Raw genomic sequence first — 21,858 nt, 5'->3', positions numbered from 1 at the left:
ACTGAAGGTTGATGAAGAATGTATAGTTTGAACCTAAGCTGCAATAAAATTTAACACACTTTCAAAATTGATCTGAATTTTTAATATATGAAGTGTCATTGTTGAGGGGCACTTAAGCAACCCCCCTCCTCCATCCTGCCCCATCCCTAATTGAAGAATGTGTTTTAAAAATGTGGATCTAGAGATCTGATTATTTATTAAATTTATATCCAATCTTCCCAAAGGAGCCCAGTAAGGAAAACCACAATTTTTAGAACAGTTCCCACACAAATGGATTTTAGCTGCAGTTCAGATGCTTTCTCCCATTATTTTTGCAGACTAGCAGCTCCTGTGAAAGGCTCTCACTTGCTCTTGTGTTTCTTCCTTTCCATCTCCTTCTCTTGCAGCAACGTCAATATTTGCACTAAAGGAGATTCAGTTACAGAAAGAGACGGGCCTGAGATCGGCTTCCCTCCCCGAATCAGGTGAGAGGCTACTGCCTAAGCAACGAGAGCCCCGCCCACTGGGAACCAAGCCCCGCCCACTTTTACTCCAGCACTTTCCCCAAACGTTCCTCCCCATCCTTTCCTACTCAGAAGTCACCCAAGCCAGAGTCAGCCCTTGGATGAGACCAAGGCGAGGCAGCCACAGGAAGTTGCCAGAGCAGGAAGTAGAGAGACCCCACCACACACTTGTGCAGGAGAACTTCCCGGCAGATTATGCCCCTGGGTGTTAATGCATGAGAGGGGAATGGGTGCCGCTTAGATTCTCTGCCTTGGCTCTGGACGGAAGCTCTCTCCACCCTCCCTCTTGAACAGGTAGTCCTGCCGCTCAGCATTGTAAGGGGCAAGCTGGTCCTTGACAGCCTCTTCCTTGCCTCTTGTCCCATTTCCTCCCTCCAAGGCCATAAACTGATGGGGGAGTGCTCTGGTCCCACCTTCCAGGTTAGAGGTGCAGCTGTACAGTCCCTGTAGCAATCGTCTACAACTGTGCGGTGAACGGTCTCTCCTCTCCCACAGGCAGCGCCGCGTTCCGGGTAGTGGACACTGAATTTTAGCCACCAGGTCAGGTATATGTGCCGCCTCTCTTCCATCAGCACCCCTTCCTGTTCTCAGCATGACAAGGTGGCACCCCTCCCCCCTCATCAGCATATGGTTGTGGTCCTTTCTGCATCCCTGATCCCACCAACCCCGATACACACCAGCTCGTGGGTGCTGTATCGCTTGGGATCAGAAGCAGGGAGAAGAGAGGTCAGGTGCTGGCGGTGTGGGGAGGGAGCCAGGGTGCAAAGAGCACACGGAGCAGAGCGCAGAGGCCTAGAGACTGAGCTGTGAGCCAGGAAGGCCCTGCACTATGAACTCAGTACCAAGAGGGCCTCAGGCATGCCACCCTGAGTCTCAATCTCTCATCTGCATTGTGGGAATATGGTGCTCACCTACCTTGTAGAGTATGGTTACCAGATTTTTTTCAATGAATCCGGGGACACTTTTTTTTTTTTTGGAAGCTGAGTAGCAACAGGGAGTCAGTAGTGGGGATAGTGAGGCAAAAGACCCTGGGCCCAAGCATACATGCATATTGTATAAAAGTGCAAAGCCCTTCTTTTGCACCCTGTGAAACATAAATGTACAGAGTTCTTTAAAAAATGGGGCAACGCCTGCCCGTGACTCCTGAGCCTCCCCCAATCAGTCAAAACAAAGGGGAAAGGGGGCAGGAGATTGCACAAGACACATCATATGGGGACTTCTGCCGAGGAAAAATGGTGGGTGCCATGGCAGCGAGCAGCTCCTGAAGCCAGCCAGAGCCAACTGCGCTACCAGGCTGGCTCCGGGCTGCTGAGGCTACCGCTACCATGTTTCCCGGGGACAGATTTGCAAATCCAAGCACTGTCCCCGGGAACCGGGGACATCTGGTAACCCTGTTGTAGAGTGATTGCAAAGATGACCGAGATAATGTATGGAAAACATGCATTTACAGAGAGCTGCTCCCCACGTAGTAAGAATCACTGGGAAACACTTCAGGGAGGTCAAAGCATCCTAGAAAGCTTGGAGCTGGAATAGATCCAGAAATGTCATCTAGTCCAGCCCCCGGCCAACGCAGGAAGTCTGCCCAGTCTTTTCTTAGATGCTTAGTATTTTTATCAGATACAAGGAAAAGAATTGGCCGGGGGGGGGGGCTGAGAAGGGGAAAGGCAACTTCAAAAGGCAATAGCAAAATGGGAAGTGGGGGCAGGGAGGGCGGGAATCCAACCTGCCCATAACCCTTTGCTGTTTTCCCGCAGTGAATGGGCAGAACGGACGACCAAGCCTTCTGCTTTGAAACCTGTGGATTGGTATTGGTGGGGGCAGGAGCTAAGACAGCTCTCCCACCCTGCGGACACTCCCACTGCCAGCTTTTCCATATCAGACGGTGGAGCAAGAACTTGTGCTGGGATTCCGTAGGGGTGAGGGCTGGGGGCAACGATGCCAAGTAGAAGTGCCACCTGCCCCAGCACCCAACAGCCAGGCACGGATGCCCTCTGCTGCTGTGGAACGGACTGCCCCCCCCCAACGTGGTGTTTCATTTTATTTTTTAAGTTTTATTTTTTCAATGCAATACTATAAATATTATATTTGCAAATATCTATAGAGAGACACCCCTGCCCTCGCCTCTCCATTTCTGGGGAGTGTACAGTATTAACTACAAGGGAGATCACCCCCCTCCCCACTTGGTTGGGCTGGGGGAGAGAAGCCTGGAGGAGGAGGGAGGAGAAGCATAGGGGCCACTGGGTCTGGGTACTAATCCGCTGTATATTTGGGAGCTGTGAACAACGTCAGTGAATTGGAAGAAGGGAAGCTCTTTATTTCATGTGAAATTTCTCTCTCCTCCACCCCAAGTCTCAATCACATTTATGTGGACTTGAGGCAAAATGTTTTCCTCAAGGATTCTTGGGAGGGAACACAATCCCTGCCTGGCTTTCCTGCTACAGCGACTCCCCCCCCCCCCCGCTTCCAATTAGGTCTGCCACTTCCTTGCTCCTCCCGATTTTCTCCTCACACCAAAGCCAAGTCCCATGTTTTCTTCTCTTGCTTGTGTCTTCCTTCGGTCTTGATTTGTGCCTCGCTTGGGCTCTCCCCACACCCTCAGTCAGCGCTGAGCCTCGGCTGAGTTCCTCCTGTCGACCGGTCATGCCTCTTGCATTACTTGCTTATACTCAGGGTTTGATCTTCTTCCTTTGCCTTTGGTGGCCCTGTCCACGGGGAACTTAAACACAGGTGCCATTTATTTCAACCAGGCATGTGTAGGAGAAGTTCCTGGTGGGTTAGGCCTCATCCACCCCCCCTCTGTTTCATACTTACTTGTCCTGCAATGCTTAGATGATCCCTCTTCGTTGCTTGTGTTCCATGTTTCCTGAATCCAAACAGCTGTTTTTAATGGTACCACCCAAACTCTTTACGGATATAATGACACTGAGGTGCCCTCCAGATGTTACTGAACCCCAACTCCCATCAGCCCTGACTAGAATGGCCAGTGGTCAGGGACGATGGGAGTTGTAGTCCGGCAGCATCTGCAGAGCACCATGTTGGACACTCCTTAGACTGTCTTCATGAAGAGAACCCTTGTCTTGGCCCCTATTCCACTCTATTTTCTTTCACAGATGTCTCTGTCGGTCTCTGCAAGCTTAGCACCTTCCCCCTTCTGTGTCACCTTTACTTAGTTGCTTCTCAGACTGTAATCCAATGACCAGGTCCTACTCTGTCCCGCATGAAAAGTAAACCAGTAGCTCTTCTGAGGCTCACCAACTTCCACTCCTGCTTCACTCACAGGCCAGCCACTCAAGGGTTAATGGGCCCTTGGCTCAGCTCTTTATGCCGTGATCTCAGAAGTCACTCAGTTCCTCCCCAAAGGCTAAGCCCAGCTTGTGTCATCAGACACCAGCGCCAGCACTGCTTGGCCTCATGCTAAGTCTTGACTCCAAAGACTTACTCATCTCAGCTTCTCCTCTTGTTTTTTGCAATACAGAAGCAAGTGGTGCAGAACCGGTGGCCTTCTGGAAGTTGTTGGACTCCAGCTCCCATCAGTCCCAGCCAGTGTGGCCAATGATCAGGGATGATGGGAGTTGTGGTCCAGGAAGATCTAGAGGGCCACAGGTTCTCCATCCCTGAAGCAAGCTATCAGTTCCTCAAAGGCCAGTCAATCCCACATCTCTACTTACACTAAATCTTCCTTTAAGCAAAGGAAACATTGGAGATTCCTGCCTGCCTGTGGGCTCTCCAAAGATTTTGGCCAACTATCCATCCTACTCTGCTGCCGAGAGGTGCCTCAAGAGAAGAGGGAAATACCAACCACACTTGTCCCCAGCTTACAAACCCCAACTGTATTGCAGCTTCCCAGGTGGCTAGGACTGTTCTTTCCAGCTCAGGACAGAGGCCTGGGTGCGAAGAACTAAAGGGAGCAGATCCAAAGGCTACCCATTTGCTCTCTGCGTGTTTCTGGACAAAGTGGCACCCGGCCTTCTCCCTTTGATCACAGCATAGAGTGAGTGAGTGTGTTTGTGTGTGTTTATATGTACATATGTATCCATTTTTATATACAGCATGAAGCACTCGTAAGGTTCACAAATCTCCACCCTCCCACAACGAGAGCCATATTATTATTATTCTGATTATGATGATGATGATGATTACTACTATTATAACCCTCAGGCAACATAAAAGATATCTGGGAAGGAGTCTCCTCTATAGAGGATATGTCTTGGGCTGGAATTCAAGGACTCCACAGCGCAGGGAAAATTTTGCTTGGCACCTGCCTGGGAGGGCAGACAGATTTGAGAGCCCTCAGCACCCAGGCGTGGTCACCTGATGCCAAAGGAGAGCTGCTGTGAATAGGCCAAGGGCAAGGGTCTCTTTACAAAGGGGACCCAATAAGCAGGAAATGCCAGCCCTTCGGATCAGAGAACAGCAACAAAGGGTCTTTGTTTAGCCCAATAACCTGCCTGCATGACCCCCCCCCCGTTCCTTTCCTTGCTTGTTCCAATTTAGACTCTGGCCTCCCATTTCCGTTTTGTCTCTTCCATCGGGTACACCATAACTTGTGCTAGGTGGGCCTGTTTCTGAAGCCCATCCAATCACAGTTGCCCTCTTCTTACCTGTTTCTTCCTTAAGAGCTGTGGTGATACAAAAAGCTCTTTTGGCCTCTGAATTCTTCATGCATCTCTGGGCCGGAGGGTATTAACCCCATTTCCCATGGGAGCTTCCATTCAAGGTCTATGTGTTCTGTTGCACCTTTACTGTTACACAGTGAAGACAGAACGCTTTCCTGTGGTTTAGCCCTGGCTACGGTTTGCTGCCTTAATGCTGATTAAGGTTCCAGGTATCCAGTGAAACCTCTGTTTAATTCGCCAAGCTAAATCCTTCTTCCACAGGGTGGATCTGAAAGGGGCAGGGAAACTGCCTTAACCATGGTGTTCACTCAATGCAGATGTAATAGTTAGCTGCTAATAACATAAACTGTTTTATGAGCCCCACTACAAACCATGGTTTCAGATCTTGGTTTGCAGCCTATTCCTAGCCATGGTTTAGGTACTGAGATTAAACACTTTGTGGTTGAGGACAATGGACCATGGTTAATTAAGCGTTGGGTCTGCATTGGGCCTGTGGGAGCTCCTTTTTCAGTGCAGTCTGCGTAGAATAGTGGGGAGAGGCTGGCCAAAGTACATGGTGCCACTTTTTGGAGGGGGTCCAAAATCCAATCTGATTTGGTTCATGGAACTGCTTTCCATTTTGTCTGCTGTTGGCAGATAAGGAGTGGGATTCTAGAGTTCAGGGAACTGTAGCAAAAGGAGGACATAGCTGTGTTGCACCCACCCCCACTCAAATAAGTGCCAGGGTTCCAAATGTAGAGCCCCTCCCCCACCCCCGGATTGAGAATTCTCAGAGGTGAACAGGGGGGGGGGACAAATGCCACAAGAATTCAACCAGCATAGATCTCTTCTTGGGGCACATCTGGGGAAGAACATCTTGATTGGATCTCTGCATGTGAAAGGGAAACCCAAAATGATGTATTGGACAATGAATGTATAGAGGATCTGGACTTTGATTTTGTGTGTGTAGCGGAGGTAGGGCAGTTGCCCAGAATTTGTTTCTGGGCTGGAGGTGATAAACCAACCCTTCCTTGCAGCAAACTGAAACCCTGGAGCAGATAATCATTCACATTTGGAGCGGACTTATCTTCATGTGCTTCCCTGCCCCCTTTGACAGAGTAGATATGGAGATCAGTTATCCTGGTGCGGAAAAGGAAATTCTTGTTCTTGTACATAACTTGAATTGAGGGAGCAGCCTTCTATTTATCAAATCAGAAATTATCATTGCAGAAGACTTTTCTTTCCCAGGTGCTCCCTCTGCCCCTGTTTAGGGTGAATAAATGCGCCATATTCAAATGTACGGAACTGAATAAAAAGTCTCCAACAATTCTGGGTGTTTGATGCTTCTCATTGGGAACCGCGTGGCAGGAGCACTCTCTGGCTTGGTTGGGTTATGGAGTGGGTCTTGGAGGAAAGAGTTCTGCCCAGTTTACACACACACACACATACACACACAGGATTTAGATGTGACTGTTTCCCTTAAGTAATAATCCTTATACCCTTCAAGATTCTGTAATACCTCTTTGACTCCTATGTTTAAAATTGTTTTGTTTTATTCTAATATATATATGGTGAAAAAATGGTGAAAGTGTGGGCTCCACTTTTATCCGTAACCGCTTGACCAATCGTCCTGAAATTTGGACACAACGATCCATGCCACTCCCCGAGTGTTTGCAGAAAAAAAAAAATCCCTCAAATCTCACACCTGCGCAGGTAGAAACCTCCTTTTCCACCAAGTAAAACAGCGCCCTCAAGTGGAATTCCTCCCACAGTACACCCCCTCCCTTCCTGTGAAATCTACACCACACCCACAAACCAAATAATGACATCATCAACCAAGCAACTGAAACCACCAAGGCGGCCATTACCAGACCCCTAGGCCCTCCCAGGCTGCTAGGCCCCCACTAGGCCTGGGGCGGGGGGAAGAGGGCGAGCACCCGGATTGCAGGTTGCAGCACAGCCTTTGTTTTATGTAGGCCCCTGCCAGGCCGCCAGGCCCCCACTAGGCCCGGGGGGGGGAATAACCCACAGCAACGCACTTGGGGGCACGGCAAGGGGTTTTTACTTTAAAATTTAGCGGGTGTTGTGTCACATGCGAGGCTCCAGCAGCCATTTTAAGTAAGGGCACTCATGCCCCTTTTAACCTACGCTGTATACTATGACTGATTGTAAGCCTCTGCGTCTTAAAAAAACAACAACCACGCACTTTCTCTCCGCAGTTTAAGTTCTCAGATATTTGCAGTAGCCAACCCCCCCCCCCCCCGCATTTACAATCTCCTACCTTCCCCTTGCCACTTCCTGGGTTGTTTTTTTGAACCAAACAGCTCGGATTATTATAGTAGTTCTCTAGGTTCTCTGGGTCACCTACTCCAAAATTAGAAAATCCAAATAACAACACACACACACACACACACACACACACACAAATCCAAAACACACAACGCCCAAATCATACAATACCCACCAAAATAAATGACAACCCCAAATATAAAATTAAACAATAATAACTTCTGCTTCTCATGTTCTTCTTTCAATTTTTTTTAATCTAAATATATAAAAATGTTCACAATGCGTGCGCAGGGGCCAATGTATGGTGATACAGGGGGGAGGGGACAACACTCCTCGGGGAAAACAGAGGGAAGGGTGTCCTACCGAAACACAGGGATGAGCCAGGGGGTTGGAGGGAGGAGGGGTGGGATACGTCATGGATCGGGACAGGGGGGGGAATCACAGGGATGACCCACAGCAACGCGTGGCCGGGCCAGCTAGTTGCGTTATAAATGATGTTTGACGACTTTTCCTAACTGTCATGTTATCAAGGCAGGGAACAGCTACCCCTACTGAGTCTTTGTGAAAATGACAGGAGAGTCATATGAAGTGCAAATCAAAGAAGCTTTGTTTCATGAATTTTATATAACAACAGGATTTCATGCTGGTGCCAAAAGGAAAACCCTTCCCATCAATCCAATCATGTATCTATATATATATAAATGTAGGCACTGCGTGCGCAGAGGTCACAGCCTTTCTCCGTAACCGCTGAACTGTAATGTAACAAATTCGGCCACAACGTTCCATGCCCATCAGTGAGGGATCTGGCATTTTAAAAAAATCCCAAAAAGCACAGCTTTCACACCTAAAATAGTGAACAAATGCAAAAAAGGGGCGCCCAAATTAGATGTCACCAGCAAAAGCTCTGAAGGGCGGCGCCAAATGACATCATCAACCAAGCAACTGAAACCACCAAGGCGGCCATTACCAGACCCCTAGGCCCCGGCTAGGCACCCACTAGGCCGGGGGGAGGGCGAGCGCCCGGATCGCAAGCCGCAACACGGCCTTTGTTTTATGTAGGCCTCTGCCAGGCCCCCACTAGGCCCGGGGGGGACAGACGCCCGGATCGCAGGCCACAGCACGGCCTTTGTTTTATCCGCCAGGCCCCCACTAGGCCTGGGGGGGAGGGGGAGTGCCTGGATCGCAGGCCGTGAAGACTTAAGGCACCCCTGCAGAGGAAAAGATACGAGAACATCACCAAACATCCTAGACAAGGGAAATGCATTCAGCACCTTTTGTGCGTCACCCCTAGTCGAAATGGCACCTCCAAATTACCAAAGAACCCACAAGTACTCTGTTTATTGAAAATGTTAATTCTTGGACTTCCAGTCTACCACCATTGCAGATCGGCAGGGAAATCTCGAGCTCTGAGATTCCCCTGCATGGTAAGGGAGGGGGGAGCCGTGAGAGAGACGCGGACCCCGGGAAAAAACTCCAGATTGAGCTTTCTGGGGACGTGGAGATTCAGCTGAGCCCAGACATGAATCCTTTGCCCCCCGGTTAGCCCTATTAAGGGGGCTGAGAGCAGGTGAAGTTGGAGCCATGGGCTCTTGAATTGACTCTCTACCCTTGCCGTGTGAAGCTCTGTGCTGACTGTCAGCTGAGTGGTGGATTCTTCCTAAATTCAAGATTGAGCACATTGGATATCGTGAGTAATTAAAATTAAATTGGATTTTAATAATTCAGACCAAGGAGAGGATTTAAAACAAAGGAAGTCAGTCCTTTCTGCTGCAGTAAAAGTGAAAGTAAGACAAGCGGCTACAGCCGGAAAAGATTTTTAAAAATTTAATCTTCCAAACCTAGACTTAGAAACTATCCCCAAAGTCAGGGCAAGGGGAGAAGAGACTTTTACCTTAACAGCCCTGAAATTTTGTGACAAACAGACTAGAAATATACCGTAATTTCCTTTGAGAATGGAGCCCCGGGGGTTCAGCCAGCCAATGATGTCACAATGGAGGATTGCTGAACTGTTGAACTCTCATTTCCTATTTAGACCTTTTGAAGTTTGCCGATTGTTGATAATTTAGGATGTTTTAAAGAATGGCAAAAGTGTTATCAAAATTTATCTGGCAGGGGAAAAACCCAAGAATTAAATATAAATTGTTAACTGATATTAAAGAATGAGGAGGTTTTTCCCTACCAGATTTAAAGTTATATCTTGAAGCAGCAGCCTTCTGCTGGATGAAAGAATGGTTTTTACTTGATAATATGGATGTACTAGATCTAGAAGGTCATGACAATGCATTTGGCTGGCATGCATATTTGTGGTATGATAAGATTAAGGTTCACAAAGGTTTTAAATGTCATATTACCGGTATTAGAAAATCATTATATAATGTGTGGATTAAAAAGGTAAAGGGACCCCTGACCATTAGGTCCAGTCGTGACCGACTCTGGGGTTGCGCGCTCATCTCGCATTATTGGCCGAGGGAGCCGGCGTATAGCTTCCAGGTCATGTGGCCAGCATGACAAAGCCACTTCTGGCAAACCAGAGCAGCACATGGAAACGCCGTTTACCTTCCCGCTGTAGCGGTTCCTATTTATCTACTTGCATTTTGACGTGCTTTCGAACTGCTAGGTTGGCAGGAGCTGGGACCAAGCAACGGGAGCTCACCCCGTCACAGGGATTCGAACCGCCGACCTTCTGATCAGCAAGCCCTAGGCTCGGTGGTGTAACCACAGCGCCACCTGGGTCCCACTATGTGTGGATTAGATATAAGGATTTGTTAGAAAGGAAAACACCCAGGTGGAGTTCACCTCTTGAAGCTAAGGCACATAAAAAATTGAATATGGAAACCAAGTGGTTAAAGTATAAAGATATATTGGTGGAAGATGGAGATCAATTTAAGCTAAAAACATATGAACAGTTAAAGAATAATGTGAATGATTGGCTACAATATCATCAAATAAATGAAATGTTTAAAATGGATTAAAAAAGGTTTTCAAGTGAAAAAGTCTAAATTGGAGACGGAATTGTTAGAGTCTAAAACAAAGAATCTTTCAAAGATGTATAATTTATTGCTGGAATGGCATACGAAGGATGAACAAACGAAATCTGTTATGATTGATTGGGCAAAAGATGTGGGTCATAATATCATGATGGAGGATTGGGAAAGGTTGTGGAGGAAGAATATAAAGTTTACTGCGTGTAAAGCTTTAAGAGAAAATATGATGAAAATGATGTATAGATGGTACCGTACACCGGTAAAACTAGCAAAGATTTATCATAAACATGATAATAAATGTTGGAAATGTAAGAAAGCAGAAGGAACCTTTTACCATATGTGGTGGACTTGCCCCCCCCCCCAGTAAAGAACTCCTGGGAGAAGATTTATAATGAAATGAAAAAAGTGTTGAAAAACACCTTTATCAAGAAACCAGAAGCTTTTTTACTTGGGATAGTGAGAGAGGAACTACCAAAAAAAGATACTACGTTTTTTTCTGTATGCCACAACAGCTGCGAGAATTTTATTAGCAAAGAATTGGAAAAGTGAAGATTTACCTACAGTGGATGAATGGCAGATGAAGATGATTGAATTTATGGAACTGGCCGAACTGACCGGGAGACTTCGTGACCAGAGGGAAGAGTCGGTGGAAGAAGATTGGAAGAAATTTAAAGTTTATCTAAGAACTTGCAATATTAAAAATGTTTAAGATAAGATTTGGAAGTACAAGGAGGTTGTAGAGGAGGATTTGTAAAGGTACTGTAGTATGTTAAAATTTAGATATAAGGGTAAAATAAGAATTGAATGTTGTTAAAGAATTAATATGAGGTGAAATTTTGTTAGTTAAGGTAAAAATAAGATGATTGAAGTATGATATAGAAATTACTAAGGATGATATACAATGAACAGCAGAAAGGAAGGACTTGAGGAAGTCAACAATGTAAGGACACATGAGTGATAAATATGGTTGTTTTTCTTTTTGTATTTTGTATTCTTGTTTTTTGTGGTTTTTTGTATTTTAAATGTTTTATATGTTTGTTTGTTTTTTCTCAATTTCATAAAATCAATAAACATATTTGGGGAAATGCAGAGCAAAATGTATGTAAGTCAAAGAGTTCCTTTGTTCGAGGTTCCTCATCCCAACTCTCATTTTTTTTGGTGGGGGAGCCTCTGTTGCAACAGATATTATAGTTTTTTTCCTCTGTTAATAAATATCAGGCTTTGCTTTTTCAGAACCGTTGTGGTCTCTGTCATTTTTCCTGACCGAAAAGGAGCTTGACTTTTCCAGAGTCCCCGTTCTCCCCCCTCTTCATGAGGGGGGCACTGGGACCCCCTTGAGGGGAGCGGGTTATTTATTACAAGGGAAGTTCCCTTTAAAAAGGGAGAACTTGACAGCTATATGTCCATGAGGTCACGAAGAGTCGGACACGACTAAACGACAGATGAGGACCGAAGGTTTGGAAGGGGGGGGGAATCACACATGCCACTCTCAAGTTGGCGTCTCCCTCCGCCCGGCACATTTACCAGCAGCAAAGATGGTTGACTTCAGACGGGCTAGCGCAGGGAGCATCCCTCAATAAACATGGCAGCAAAAGCTTCCTCCCTGAGACACGGGCCTGGTTTTGCGGAATGCATCGCGTCCTCTTTACTTTCTCTCTTTCAGCGATTCTCTGACGGCACCCGACCCGACATATGGATAAAAAGACGCCGCGTCAATTTTCAGCGAGAGACTGGGCACCCAACAGGCCGGGTCCAATTCCCCACCCCATTCGTCACGGGACCAACCAACATGGCGGCAGGGGCGCCGGCCAAGCGACGTTCTCGCGGGACGCCGCCCTCAAGATGGCGCTTGCTCTTGTCCCCTTTCCTCGCCACACCTCTCAGGGCCGACGGAAGCGGGTGGGCGTGACCGCGCGGGAGCCGGGACTCGGGCGCCTCCTCGACTTGCTTCCGGGCTGGCGGCGTCCGGGCGGGAAGGAGGGAGGGAGGGAGGGAGGGAGTTGGCGATGGCTGCGGAGCGGGGGCTGCCGGCGCTGCCGGGGCTGGAGGCCCAGAGGCGGCAGGTCGAGGGCGAGGGGCCCGAGCAGCCCGGGAGGGAGCGCCCGCTTCGAGCCGGAGAGAAGTGGTGAGCGGGGGCGGGGGGCGGGGGGCGGCGGAGCTGGGGCACCCCGGGAGGAGACGCCTCGTGAGGAGACTCCTCCTGGAACCGCCGGAGTCCACTTCTTGCTGGCAGGAGTTCCGCAGATCACCATCGCTAATTCCCCTCCCCCCTTCTGATGGGGGTCGTGAGCAACGGGGGTGAAACTTTGCCCGGGGGCAACTGATCAGCCCAGGGCAGCGCCCCCTCCCCGCTCCTTCCATTTTGTGGGGCAATAAACGCCCTCGCAAAAGCCCCGAGCCCCCGTGACTCTTCCCTCCTCTCGGATGGCTCCTTGCAGAGCGGAGAGAAGCGCGAAGGAAGGGGGCTCGGCCTCGGGGAATCGCCCCCCGTTGGGCTCCATGGGAGGTTTCCCTGCCTCGGGGTAGGATGGAGCTGCCTGGCTGGGCTTCGCGGAGCATTTCCTCTCCCTGAGACCTCGCGGGATTAACTCCCTTAAGATGCCCTGTTTCTGGCTCCCTTAGTCTCCGATGGAAGCAAAATCCCCAAGTTCTTCTGGAGCGCATTTCTCAAACTGCTGACATGTTCACTTCCGGAATGAAAAATCTATTCCACTTTTACCTTTTGGGAGGTAATAGCTGCTCTGAGTCAACTTGGCATCTTCTTGCCCTTGGTTGTTTAATTCATTTTGTTCTGTTCCCTTCCTGTGTCTTGGGTAGACACTCCAACTACATCAGTGCATTTCCTGAATGCGACCTACATGGTTTTTTTTCTTTTTTTTAAAAAAAAGAATTCGCGGTTCTAAACTCTTTGCCAAATATGTGTGTTTTGCTGTAGCATTCAAATATTTCTAAACAACTATGTGATTGAAAACCAGTCACCTCCCTTCCCCCCTTTGTTTTTTCTTGTGTAGCAGGATTATTGAGGTGACTTTGGTTATCCCCAAGAAAAGACTTCTGTGTCTGTAACAGGAAGGATTTCAATAGGTACTTAGCATTAGCATAGAGTTATTGCTCCCCCTCCCCCCCAGCACTGAGGTGTTTTTTTAAGGGCTACCTTAGTTTTGGAGGTGGGTGAGACATGCTGTGGGCTTGGTTCCAAAGCCATCTCTCCCCCCCCCCCCTGGCTTCATCCAAGTGCAGTGAAGTTTTGGATTCTCAGGTGCCCCACCTACAAGGCCAGCCTCATTTGGTAGCAGTCCCTGTCTCTTTTGCATGAGCACTTGGTGATCTTCTGTATCCTTGTGTGGCTTTATCTTCTGTGGAATGAGTTTTAGTTTCACTCTCGATAACCTGGCAAACTTCCTGTTTTTGTCAAGACAACCTAGACTCCCTGTGTCAGCTATATCTACTCTTCTCCTAGATAGGGTTTAGAGAAATCTTATCTCTCCAACCTGTTTTGTGCCATCTAACATGCAGTTGTGTCTGGGGGAAGACAGTTGGGGAACCACAGCCCTGGTAGCGAAACAAACCACCTCTGTTGTCACAGAGCAGAAAAGCAGAGCTTCCTCATTGCATGGGCTTGTACTAGGATCTTTGTGTCCCTTCCAACTCTACAGTTCTGCGATTACTTGGAAGCCAGTAATCCCACTGAGTTCCAAAGAGCTTGTTTCCTAGTAAATGTGTGCTTAGGATTGCAGCCTAAATGAGGTATGTTTGGTAATAAGTTTGTGACAAGTAAGTCGGTTCACATTGCATACCAGCTTCAAGCTTCTGTCCATTGGTTTTTGACCAGTGTGCTGTGGCACCCTGGGGTGACATGAGGAACATTCAGGGGAGCCCCGGGGGGGGGGGCATCCTTTCATTAACTTGCAGCCCATATCTTCCTGCTTCATTTTTCTCTCTGAGGAACATTGGGGGGGGGGGAGTCGACACCTTTAACTTGCAGCCCATTATCTTCCTGGGGAAACATTTTGCCTCACTGTTTATCTTCTTAAAATCTCCTCCTCCCTACACACAAACAAGAATCCTCCCCAACTTCAGTAATGATAACAGTTCCTTAGTTTTACACATGTTTGCTTGGGTTCCCATTGACACTTGTATTCCCACTGACACGTGTCCAAAAGGGGCTCCAAAAAGGGGCAGGGCAGAACGGGGAAGTCCCCACTTAATGCCCGTCCTGTAATGGAACCCCAGGGTAAGGGGCTTCCACAGGGGAGCTGCAGAAAGAATGTGGTTGGTTGAGGGAGCTATGGACCCCACAAGGGTGAAAACCACTGTTCTAGTCCTTGTTTTTTAAAGCTCTCTACACCTCTCCTGTGCCCTTCATTCTGCACAGGCTCCCCTGTTTCTCCCCTCTGCTCCTGCTCACACAATGGGCTGAGACAAGAACGCTGCTGCAGTTACTGCTTGCACAGTTCCCGTTTGGTCCCCCATTTAATTTCCTCCCCATGACTCACTAGTGGGAGGAGCCAGCCTTGCATGGCAGTGAATGAGTGTCATGATCAATATGTAGCTCCCTGGGAAGCTGGTGCAGACTCTCACCCAGGAGAGGGGGTTGAACTGCTTTCAACAAGCTGTTCTGCCCTTTCCTTCCTAAGATTTGTCCCACTATGGTAGTCCTGAGGGATTTCCCAGCCACTGGTTTCCCCAACCTGAGAAGAACTTAGAACTTTTTCCTAGCATTAAATATGTTTCCCGGACAATTAATGGTCTTCATCAACCCTGCGTTAGAACTAGTCTAGACTAGTCCTGTTTCCGACGGTGGGAAATGGCTGACTCCCATACAACCAGACCCCAGCCGTGCCAGTAATTCAGGGCTGATATGGGGGTAACTAGCCCTGGCAGACTCCCCAGAATGGGGGAGGACTGTCTCGAAGACCCGCAGATTGTCTAAGATTGCCAGCTTTCATCAAGGTGCAGGCAGCAGGACACTGGGTCAGAGCACGATACGGCCGGGACTCTCCGAACTCACTCTCATAGCCGGGAATATCTGTATGATAAAATAATTAGATTTGGACAATAAACAGGTATAGTCTGGACTTAAGAAGACTAAGAAAAAACCTGCAGATCTGTACAGCCCCTGGCTCGGACTTCAAAACTTTGATTTCAAAGAGATTCTTGTCATGATGTTTGATTATTTGTTACGTTCTCTTTTCTTCACGATACTTACAATTGCCTTTTCTATGCCAAGTCTCATTAAGAAATCTAATTTATTTTGAGGAGTACAAATGAACTTTTATTTATAACTATATATTCAACTGCACAGTTTTATTTGGCTTGAGAGACTTGCTATAGAAAAGAAGAAACAAGATAGCACTGGTTAATGATGCAGCACAGAAAAATGCGAGTTTCTCTGTGTCTCAAAGGAAGTGGAGATGTTTGCTGGCTGACTTTGCAGTGAATTGAGTTAATAACTTGGGATAACATGTAGTGCAGCTGTTTGCAGGGAGAGAGAGAAGGCTAAATGGATGTCTAGCAGCCCCCCTCCTAGGGCCCAGGAGTGGGGGAATGTGTGGTCTCCGAAACCCGATCGATTGTCAAATGATTTATATTTGTGGAATACAGTTTATTTACATTGCAAGATGCAACAGCATGCCTTACATCAAGCGATGGATTTGGACAGCAGCCTGGATGGGAGTAATTTACAACATGGGAGTTGCTGCGTCATTAAATTTTAAATGAGGACTTGGACAATAGCCTGGATCGGAAGGTTGGAATGAAGTCAGGAAAAGCTGCGCTGGTAAATAGACAGTTGGAAAAATACATATTTAAAAATAAAGCTGTACTCGATGGATGCAAGGATATATGACTTTTGACAGGATTGAGAATCACACAGCCAGGGATGGAGAACTTTGAGTGTTAAAATCGGAATGTGGAAAATAGGAGAACAACAACAAGGAGGCAGGAACAAGATACGGAAGATTCTTCAAGAGGTCCAGACTATGGGAAGTCCGAAAAAAATTAATAATTGGGATTTCAATTTGGTCTTTTTTGTTTTAGTTTGTTGTTTTTAATTGGATTATGATTATATGTTGATTAACTGTTTTATTGCAAAATGATTTTTTTAAAAAAGAACTAGTCTGGGCCTGAAATCGTGAGCACAGGAAAGAGAGACTATATATTAGACTTGGCATGCTTTTTAGCTACACAGAACTCTTTGCTGGGCTGAAGTCTTGAAGTCTGTCTAACTAAAAGGCATGCTTTCATTTCATGTGTCGCTTTTCCTTGTGGGTCAAAGCCTTGAGGAATTTCAAGGATGCTGGCTTTATCAGATGGTGTAGCTCCCAGGTTCTCAGTGGGACTGTGCCATTGGATGCTGAGCCAGCATAACACCTGCAGCCTGTGACCTTGCCTTTTGGTCCCCCCTCCTCAGCCCTTTCCATTCCTCCTGGCCCTATAGAGCTTGCCTGGATGGAGGAAGCACCCAGGGCTGAGCTCAGTCAATGGGAGTGTGCCATTGGATGTAGGGAAGAGGAGAAGGGAGTCTTCCCCTTACCCCACCTGCTTTCCTTAATGTGCAGAGACCTCTGCACAGTCACAAAAGGACGGAAGCCGAGCGTTCTGCACATGAATGTTAATGTCCAAGGCAGTATTATGAGGAAGGGGTTCAAACCTTGATGCTGCTGCTAGAACAAAGTTTCCTCCGTGAAAAGGTGGAAACTTCGAGGTGGTCTGCTTGCAACGGACCAAATATGTATTTAATATTGTGCCGACCCCTTTTATGGCCCCTGTGGTTTGTGTCGAGCTGCCAGAGATGTGACTGGAAGATCAGGTGGAGGTTCTCCTGCCGTCAGGTTGCTTCTTGCCCTCTCGTGCGGCTGGGGTTAAGGCGACAGCTTCTTAATGTAGTGCCCCAGGGCAATAGAGAGGGAACTGTTTTTCAGGATGGGACCCATATTTCATGGTCTGAGCTGACCCTATGGGGTAATATAAAATCAACCACCTTGGGGGTGGAATGCAGGTTTTTCTGCCCATGGGAATCCAGGCTGTTGGCTAAGAAGGAAGGAGATTATGGGCAGGGATTTTGGTTTACTGCCAAGCAGAAAATTAAAACTGACTTTTGTAGACAATCCACATCTGCAAGTTGAATGCAAGAATAAATTATGCAAATAATTGAGGCTACAAGATTTAATCCATTTAATTGAAAGACTCTTACTTCTAGCGTCCCAAGTGTTTCATATACATTGCACAATACTCTGCATATCTAAGGAGGAAGTCCTGCTGAGCTGAGTGGGGCTTATTCCCAGGTAGGTGAGTGTTGGATTGCAGTCTAATTCTTACACAGTGACCCTGCAAAATGGGGTGAGGAAATGTGTGCCCTCCGGGTCTTGGCTGGGCTAAAATTTTTGAAGAGGTCAGGGGGTCCGGGTGATGGCAGCTGATGTCTGGAGGGACCTCTGTTGCCCTGCCCCTGGTGTGAGGAAAGGGCATTTCTATCCAGCAGTTGCAAATTGTAGGGTTGGGGTTGAGACTGAATGGCAGGGGCTTGCCTAGTAAATCCATAGCTACGGTAAGTTGCTATTTGAACCAGGAGCAACTGGAAGGGGTTATTTTATTCTGTGGGACTGCAAGTGAGGGCCTTTCCTTCTAATGATGAGTGGCAATTCACAATTTAAGAAGCAAACGTTACCTTGTGCATCCTTTCGCATTGTGACAAAGCACATAGATTGAAGTGTGATATATATTTTAAAGTTAAGCCATAGTTTGGTTAGAATCATAGAGTTGGAAGAGACCACAAGGGCCATCCAGTCCAACCCCCTGCCAAGCAGGAAACACCATCAAAGCATTCCTGACATATGGCCGTAAAGCCTCCGCTTAAAGACTGGTTCAAGGTGTTTCCTTAACTAAATATTTTTAGATGATGGGCCTAGAAATAACTTACAATTTCTTAGGCACACCCTGTTTGCTTTCAGTCGAAGCTGTGACCGTGTTGCCCATCTTTACTGTCATAGTCCCAGGGAAGTGGAGGAGAGGAGGACTTTGGATATTAGCAGACCAGGGCGAGCTGGAACTGGGTCTGTGAGAGGAAGCTGCAAAGAGTGGTTGCCAGCTGAAGGGAGCCATGACCCGCCTCCTCCTTATCTGAGCCTTTGGCTGGTGTGATCGTTACCTTTTTAAAGCTTTGTGGTCAAGAGGACTAGAAATTTGCTATTTCAATAAAAATATTGGGAATTCTCAGTTGTCTGGATTGATAAGCTGCAAGCAGATGTATGCAGTATTTGGCACAGTTGCAAGGCCTTGGATCGAGACCTTAGCTTTCCTTGTGGAGAAGGCATCGTTCCTGACCCTGTTTGGGGTGGAGGATGGAGGGAGACTTGCCTGCTTATGTTTACGCACACTGGTGTTCTGGATTTGAACTTGCTGTTTCTTTGCCCACAGGTATTTGCTGGAGAATCATTGGTACAAACAGTGGAGAGCATACGTGGAATCTGGAGATCAGAACTCCATCTCTTTCCCTGGACGGATCAACAATGCTGAGCTCTTTGAAGGTACAGCTTCCTCTGTCCTATTATTTTATTTTGAGATTCTTTCCTTCTTCCCTTGACATACATTCCCAGGGCAGCATGGCTAGAGGAAAACCAGCACTATGCCATTTTTATCCCCATCCTCCAAGGAGCTCAGGGTGTCATTCATTTTATCCAGACAACAACCCTGTTGGGTAGAGTGGGCCAAGATGTAGCAACAGATCCAAAGATGCCCAGTCAGCTGTTTGTCTGGTTCCTGGATGCAGTTGCTGTATCATGGAAGGCGAAATGTGTTGGAAGTTGAGAAAGAGCTTTCCCGTCTTCCAGCAGGGAGTTCTGCTGATGAAGGTCCTGTGCCAACCTTTCTACTTCTCCACAGACAGACGGCCCTATTGGATTTCAAGCCCTTTTCCTTCTTTCCTTCCTTCCTCCCAGATACAGAGTCTTACCGGTTGAAGGATAGACTGGTGGAGCATGAGGAATACATTCTGGTGCCAGAGGAGGTCTGGAACAAGCTGGTGAGCTGGTATGGCCTTGAGCATGACCAGCCAGCCATTGAACGCAAGGTGAGAAGTTTGTAGTTTAGAGAGCATGGACTGATGAGGAATCTGTGCTCCTGATATTGGGATTCCCAGCTGCCATCACATCCCTGAGCAATTGGTTGTGTGTTGGATTCCTACAAGGTCTGGGCGGCCACAGGTCATGCCCCAGAGTTTCATCACTGGCATATTCTGCTGTGACAAAGGGAGAGGAGGAGAGATGGAGCTTTTGAGAATGAGGTAGAGAATTGGAAGGAGGGGAGGAAGAGAGGCTCCCCCCCCCCATTTAAACCTGATGTGCATATTGTGTGTGTGAGAGATTATCTATCTAGAAGCCAGTTTCCTCCATTCAGTCACACTCTAGGAAGATCAATAGGTGGCACCCTGGCTGGGACTTCCCTTGGTTCTCAGTGGAGAGAGGGTTACCCAAGAGTCATGGTGGTTAGGCAACTGGCAGAGTCCCCACACCAAAGGTATCCCTGAGGTCAGTCTTCATTTTCACCTGTGCACCCAAGCGCTTTCCGTTCACTCTTATGCAGAAAAGTCCCTGGAGACCCTCTTTGAGGTTAATGGACCCTCAGCCCTTGGAAACCGATGTCTGGCCCCCTCTAGCAGGTGTCCGGCAATGGATGGCGTCTCCACCCTTAGCTCAGGTTACTCCCAACACTGAAGCTCTCATTCTTTGCCCGCTTTCCAGCCATTGTAATGGCCAGCACTTGCCAGGATGCCTGCTAGAGGGCCATTTAGCTTAGGTTATAGATAGTGCTTTTTTCTGGGGGGACGCATACCCCTAAACATTTTGTGAACCTTAAGTTTGGCCTCATTGAGGCGCAGTATTTCAATATGAGTAGGAAAATGAGAAAACCCCTAAACATTTATTTAGAAAAAAAAGCACTGGTTATAGAGTACCAAGACAGGAATGTGAGGAGAGGCTGCAGGGCTTTCTGTGTGAAACTCCTCTCATGTCAGTGACGGCAGCTGTCTTGTGTGGAAGAAGAAGAATCTTAACTGGAAGGGTGCTTTATCATTGATCACCAGTGCAGTGCCTGCAGTTGAACATGTGCCTGCAGAGGCTTGCCATGGCACCCGGAAGGTCCCGTGCCCTTCCCTTGCTGGAACTGGACCCAGTGGGAGCCATTGGCCAGCTGGTGGCTTTTGCAAGCCTAATTCTGGCACAGGGGCAAGGGTGTTTCCCGCACGCGGTGCTCAAGTCCCTTCCGGTGCTTTGCAGGTTCCCCAATGGGCCCCAAAAGGTTGGCAACCCCTGGGCAGCATCAGTTCCTTCAACGTCCTTCATAAACGTTCTCTTAGAAATCTTTACCACATCCCTGCAATCTAGGCCAGCTGCACTGTTTTGCAGGGGGCGCTGAATACATTGGCGGGCCTGTTGAGGTCATGGCTGGAGAGAGACTTAACTGGACATATCCCCCTCTGGAGCCCAGCATCCCAGCTAGTGCTCTGCTTGTTCCCTTTTGGTTCTCTCTCTCTCTCTCTCTCTCTCTCTCTGCAGTCCTGTGCTTAACCTCAGCTTGGATTGCAGGGCAGCATCACCTCTGAGCAAAAAGGCACATGGAGTTGGGCTGTGAAGTTTTATTGAGCTTTTAGCAGAAACTCCCTGCACAGTTTCAGTCTTTTGCCCAACAGCCATGAGAACTAGAAACTCACTCTTTGTGAAGAACTGTGCTTTTCCTGTTTTCTTTTCTTTTAATGTCCACATTGCTCAGAAATACTCAGGTTCCTCAAGGATCCCTTGGTGTCGGCAGAGAAGAAACGCATTGCTTCAGGTTCCCCCCATCCCCTTTCATGGTCCACTGTCTCTTACTGACGGATGCAGTTCTGATTCTTCCTTCTCAGGTGGTGGATCTTTCCAGCATGCAGAAAGTGGAGGTTTACCTGGTGGAACTTTACCTTTGCCAGCACAGTGACATGGACAACCCTGTCACTGCCCAGTTTAGCCGAATGGATATTATCGGTAAGGATCCAGATGGGGGAGACAAGTTGAAGACTGGCTGTGAGGAGAAGGAATAAGGCCCAGGATTCTTGGAGCATTAGACAGTCTCACATAGTTACCGTTTCTCCTTTGGTCACGTACAGTGCTTTCTTCCCTAAAAAAATGTTTGGGGTACACTCATTTTCACTCAAGAAAATCCATTTTGTAGTTCACATTGGGGGAAATTAATACATTAAATTGGACAAACGTACAAAGAACATGCATTACCTTATATTACACAGCTGACAGCTCACAGTAACTTCCACATTGGCATGAGGTGCTAGATTCCAACTCCTACTTCACACATTAAATGCTCGCTTCCCTCTGAGACTCAGGAAACACCGTGCCAGGAAATGAGGCCGCCATCGGGGGTAGCAACGGAACTGACGATTCACCGTACTAGAGAAAAAACTAAAAAAATTAATTTTTAGTTTCTTCTCCCGTTAGATTCACA

At 47.7% G+C, this 21,858-nt stretch overlaps 2 protein-coding genes across 11 annotated transcripts in view; both read left to right on the top strand.

Moving 5' to 3' along the window:
- The window catches only part of CDK16 (cyclin dependent kinase 16), a 51,674-nt gene extending 45,249 nt beyond the window's left edge, over nucleotides 1-6,425 (top strand). For 5 of the 10 annotated variants that reach the window (XM_035140683.3, XM_035140678.3, XM_088659021.1 and 2 more), the window contains 2 exons: nucleotides 387-464; nucleotides 2,258-6,425. In XM_035140683.3, coding sequence (XP_034996574.1) covers nucleotides 387-464; nucleotides 2,258-2,295 — 116 coding nt within the window. In that variant the 3' untranslated portion in view covers nucleotides 2,296-6,425. Of the gene's footprint in view, nucleotides 1-386; nucleotides 465-998; nucleotides 1,049-2,257 lie in introns of all 10 variants that reach the window. The other 5 variants (XM_088659027.1, XM_088659022.1, XM_088659024.1 and 2 more) reach the window with 3 other exon arrangements.
- Nucleotides 6,426-12,340: 5,915 nt separating this feature from the next.
- USP11 (ubiquitin specific peptidase 11) overlaps nucleotides 12,341-21,858 on the top strand; it is a 34,819-nt gene continuing 25,301 nt past the window's right edge. The window contains exons 1-4 of the mRNA XM_035097512.3: nucleotides 12,341-12,496; nucleotides 18,790-18,899; nucleotides 19,311-19,441; nucleotides 21,269-21,386. Of these exons, the coding sequence (XP_034953403.3) occupies nucleotides 12,378-12,496; nucleotides 18,790-18,899; nucleotides 19,311-19,441; nucleotides 21,269-21,386 (478 nt within the window). The 5' untranslated portion in view covers nucleotides 12,341-12,377. The remainder of the gene's footprint in view (nucleotides 12,497-18,789; nucleotides 18,900-19,310; nucleotides 19,442-21,268; nucleotides 21,387-21,858) is intronic.

Source organism: Zootoca vivipara, chromosome 15, assembly GCF_965207765.1.
Source record: "Zootoca vivipara chromosome 15, rZooViv2.hap1.1, whole genome shotgun sequence".
In the NCBI taxonomy this organism is placed as follows: Eukaryota; Metazoa; Chordata; class Lepidosauria; order Squamata; family Lacertidae; genus Zootoca; species Zootoca vivipara.
The sequence above is the reverse complement of the archived record's forward strand: the minus strand, read 5'-3'. Positions and strand labels throughout refer to the sequence as shown.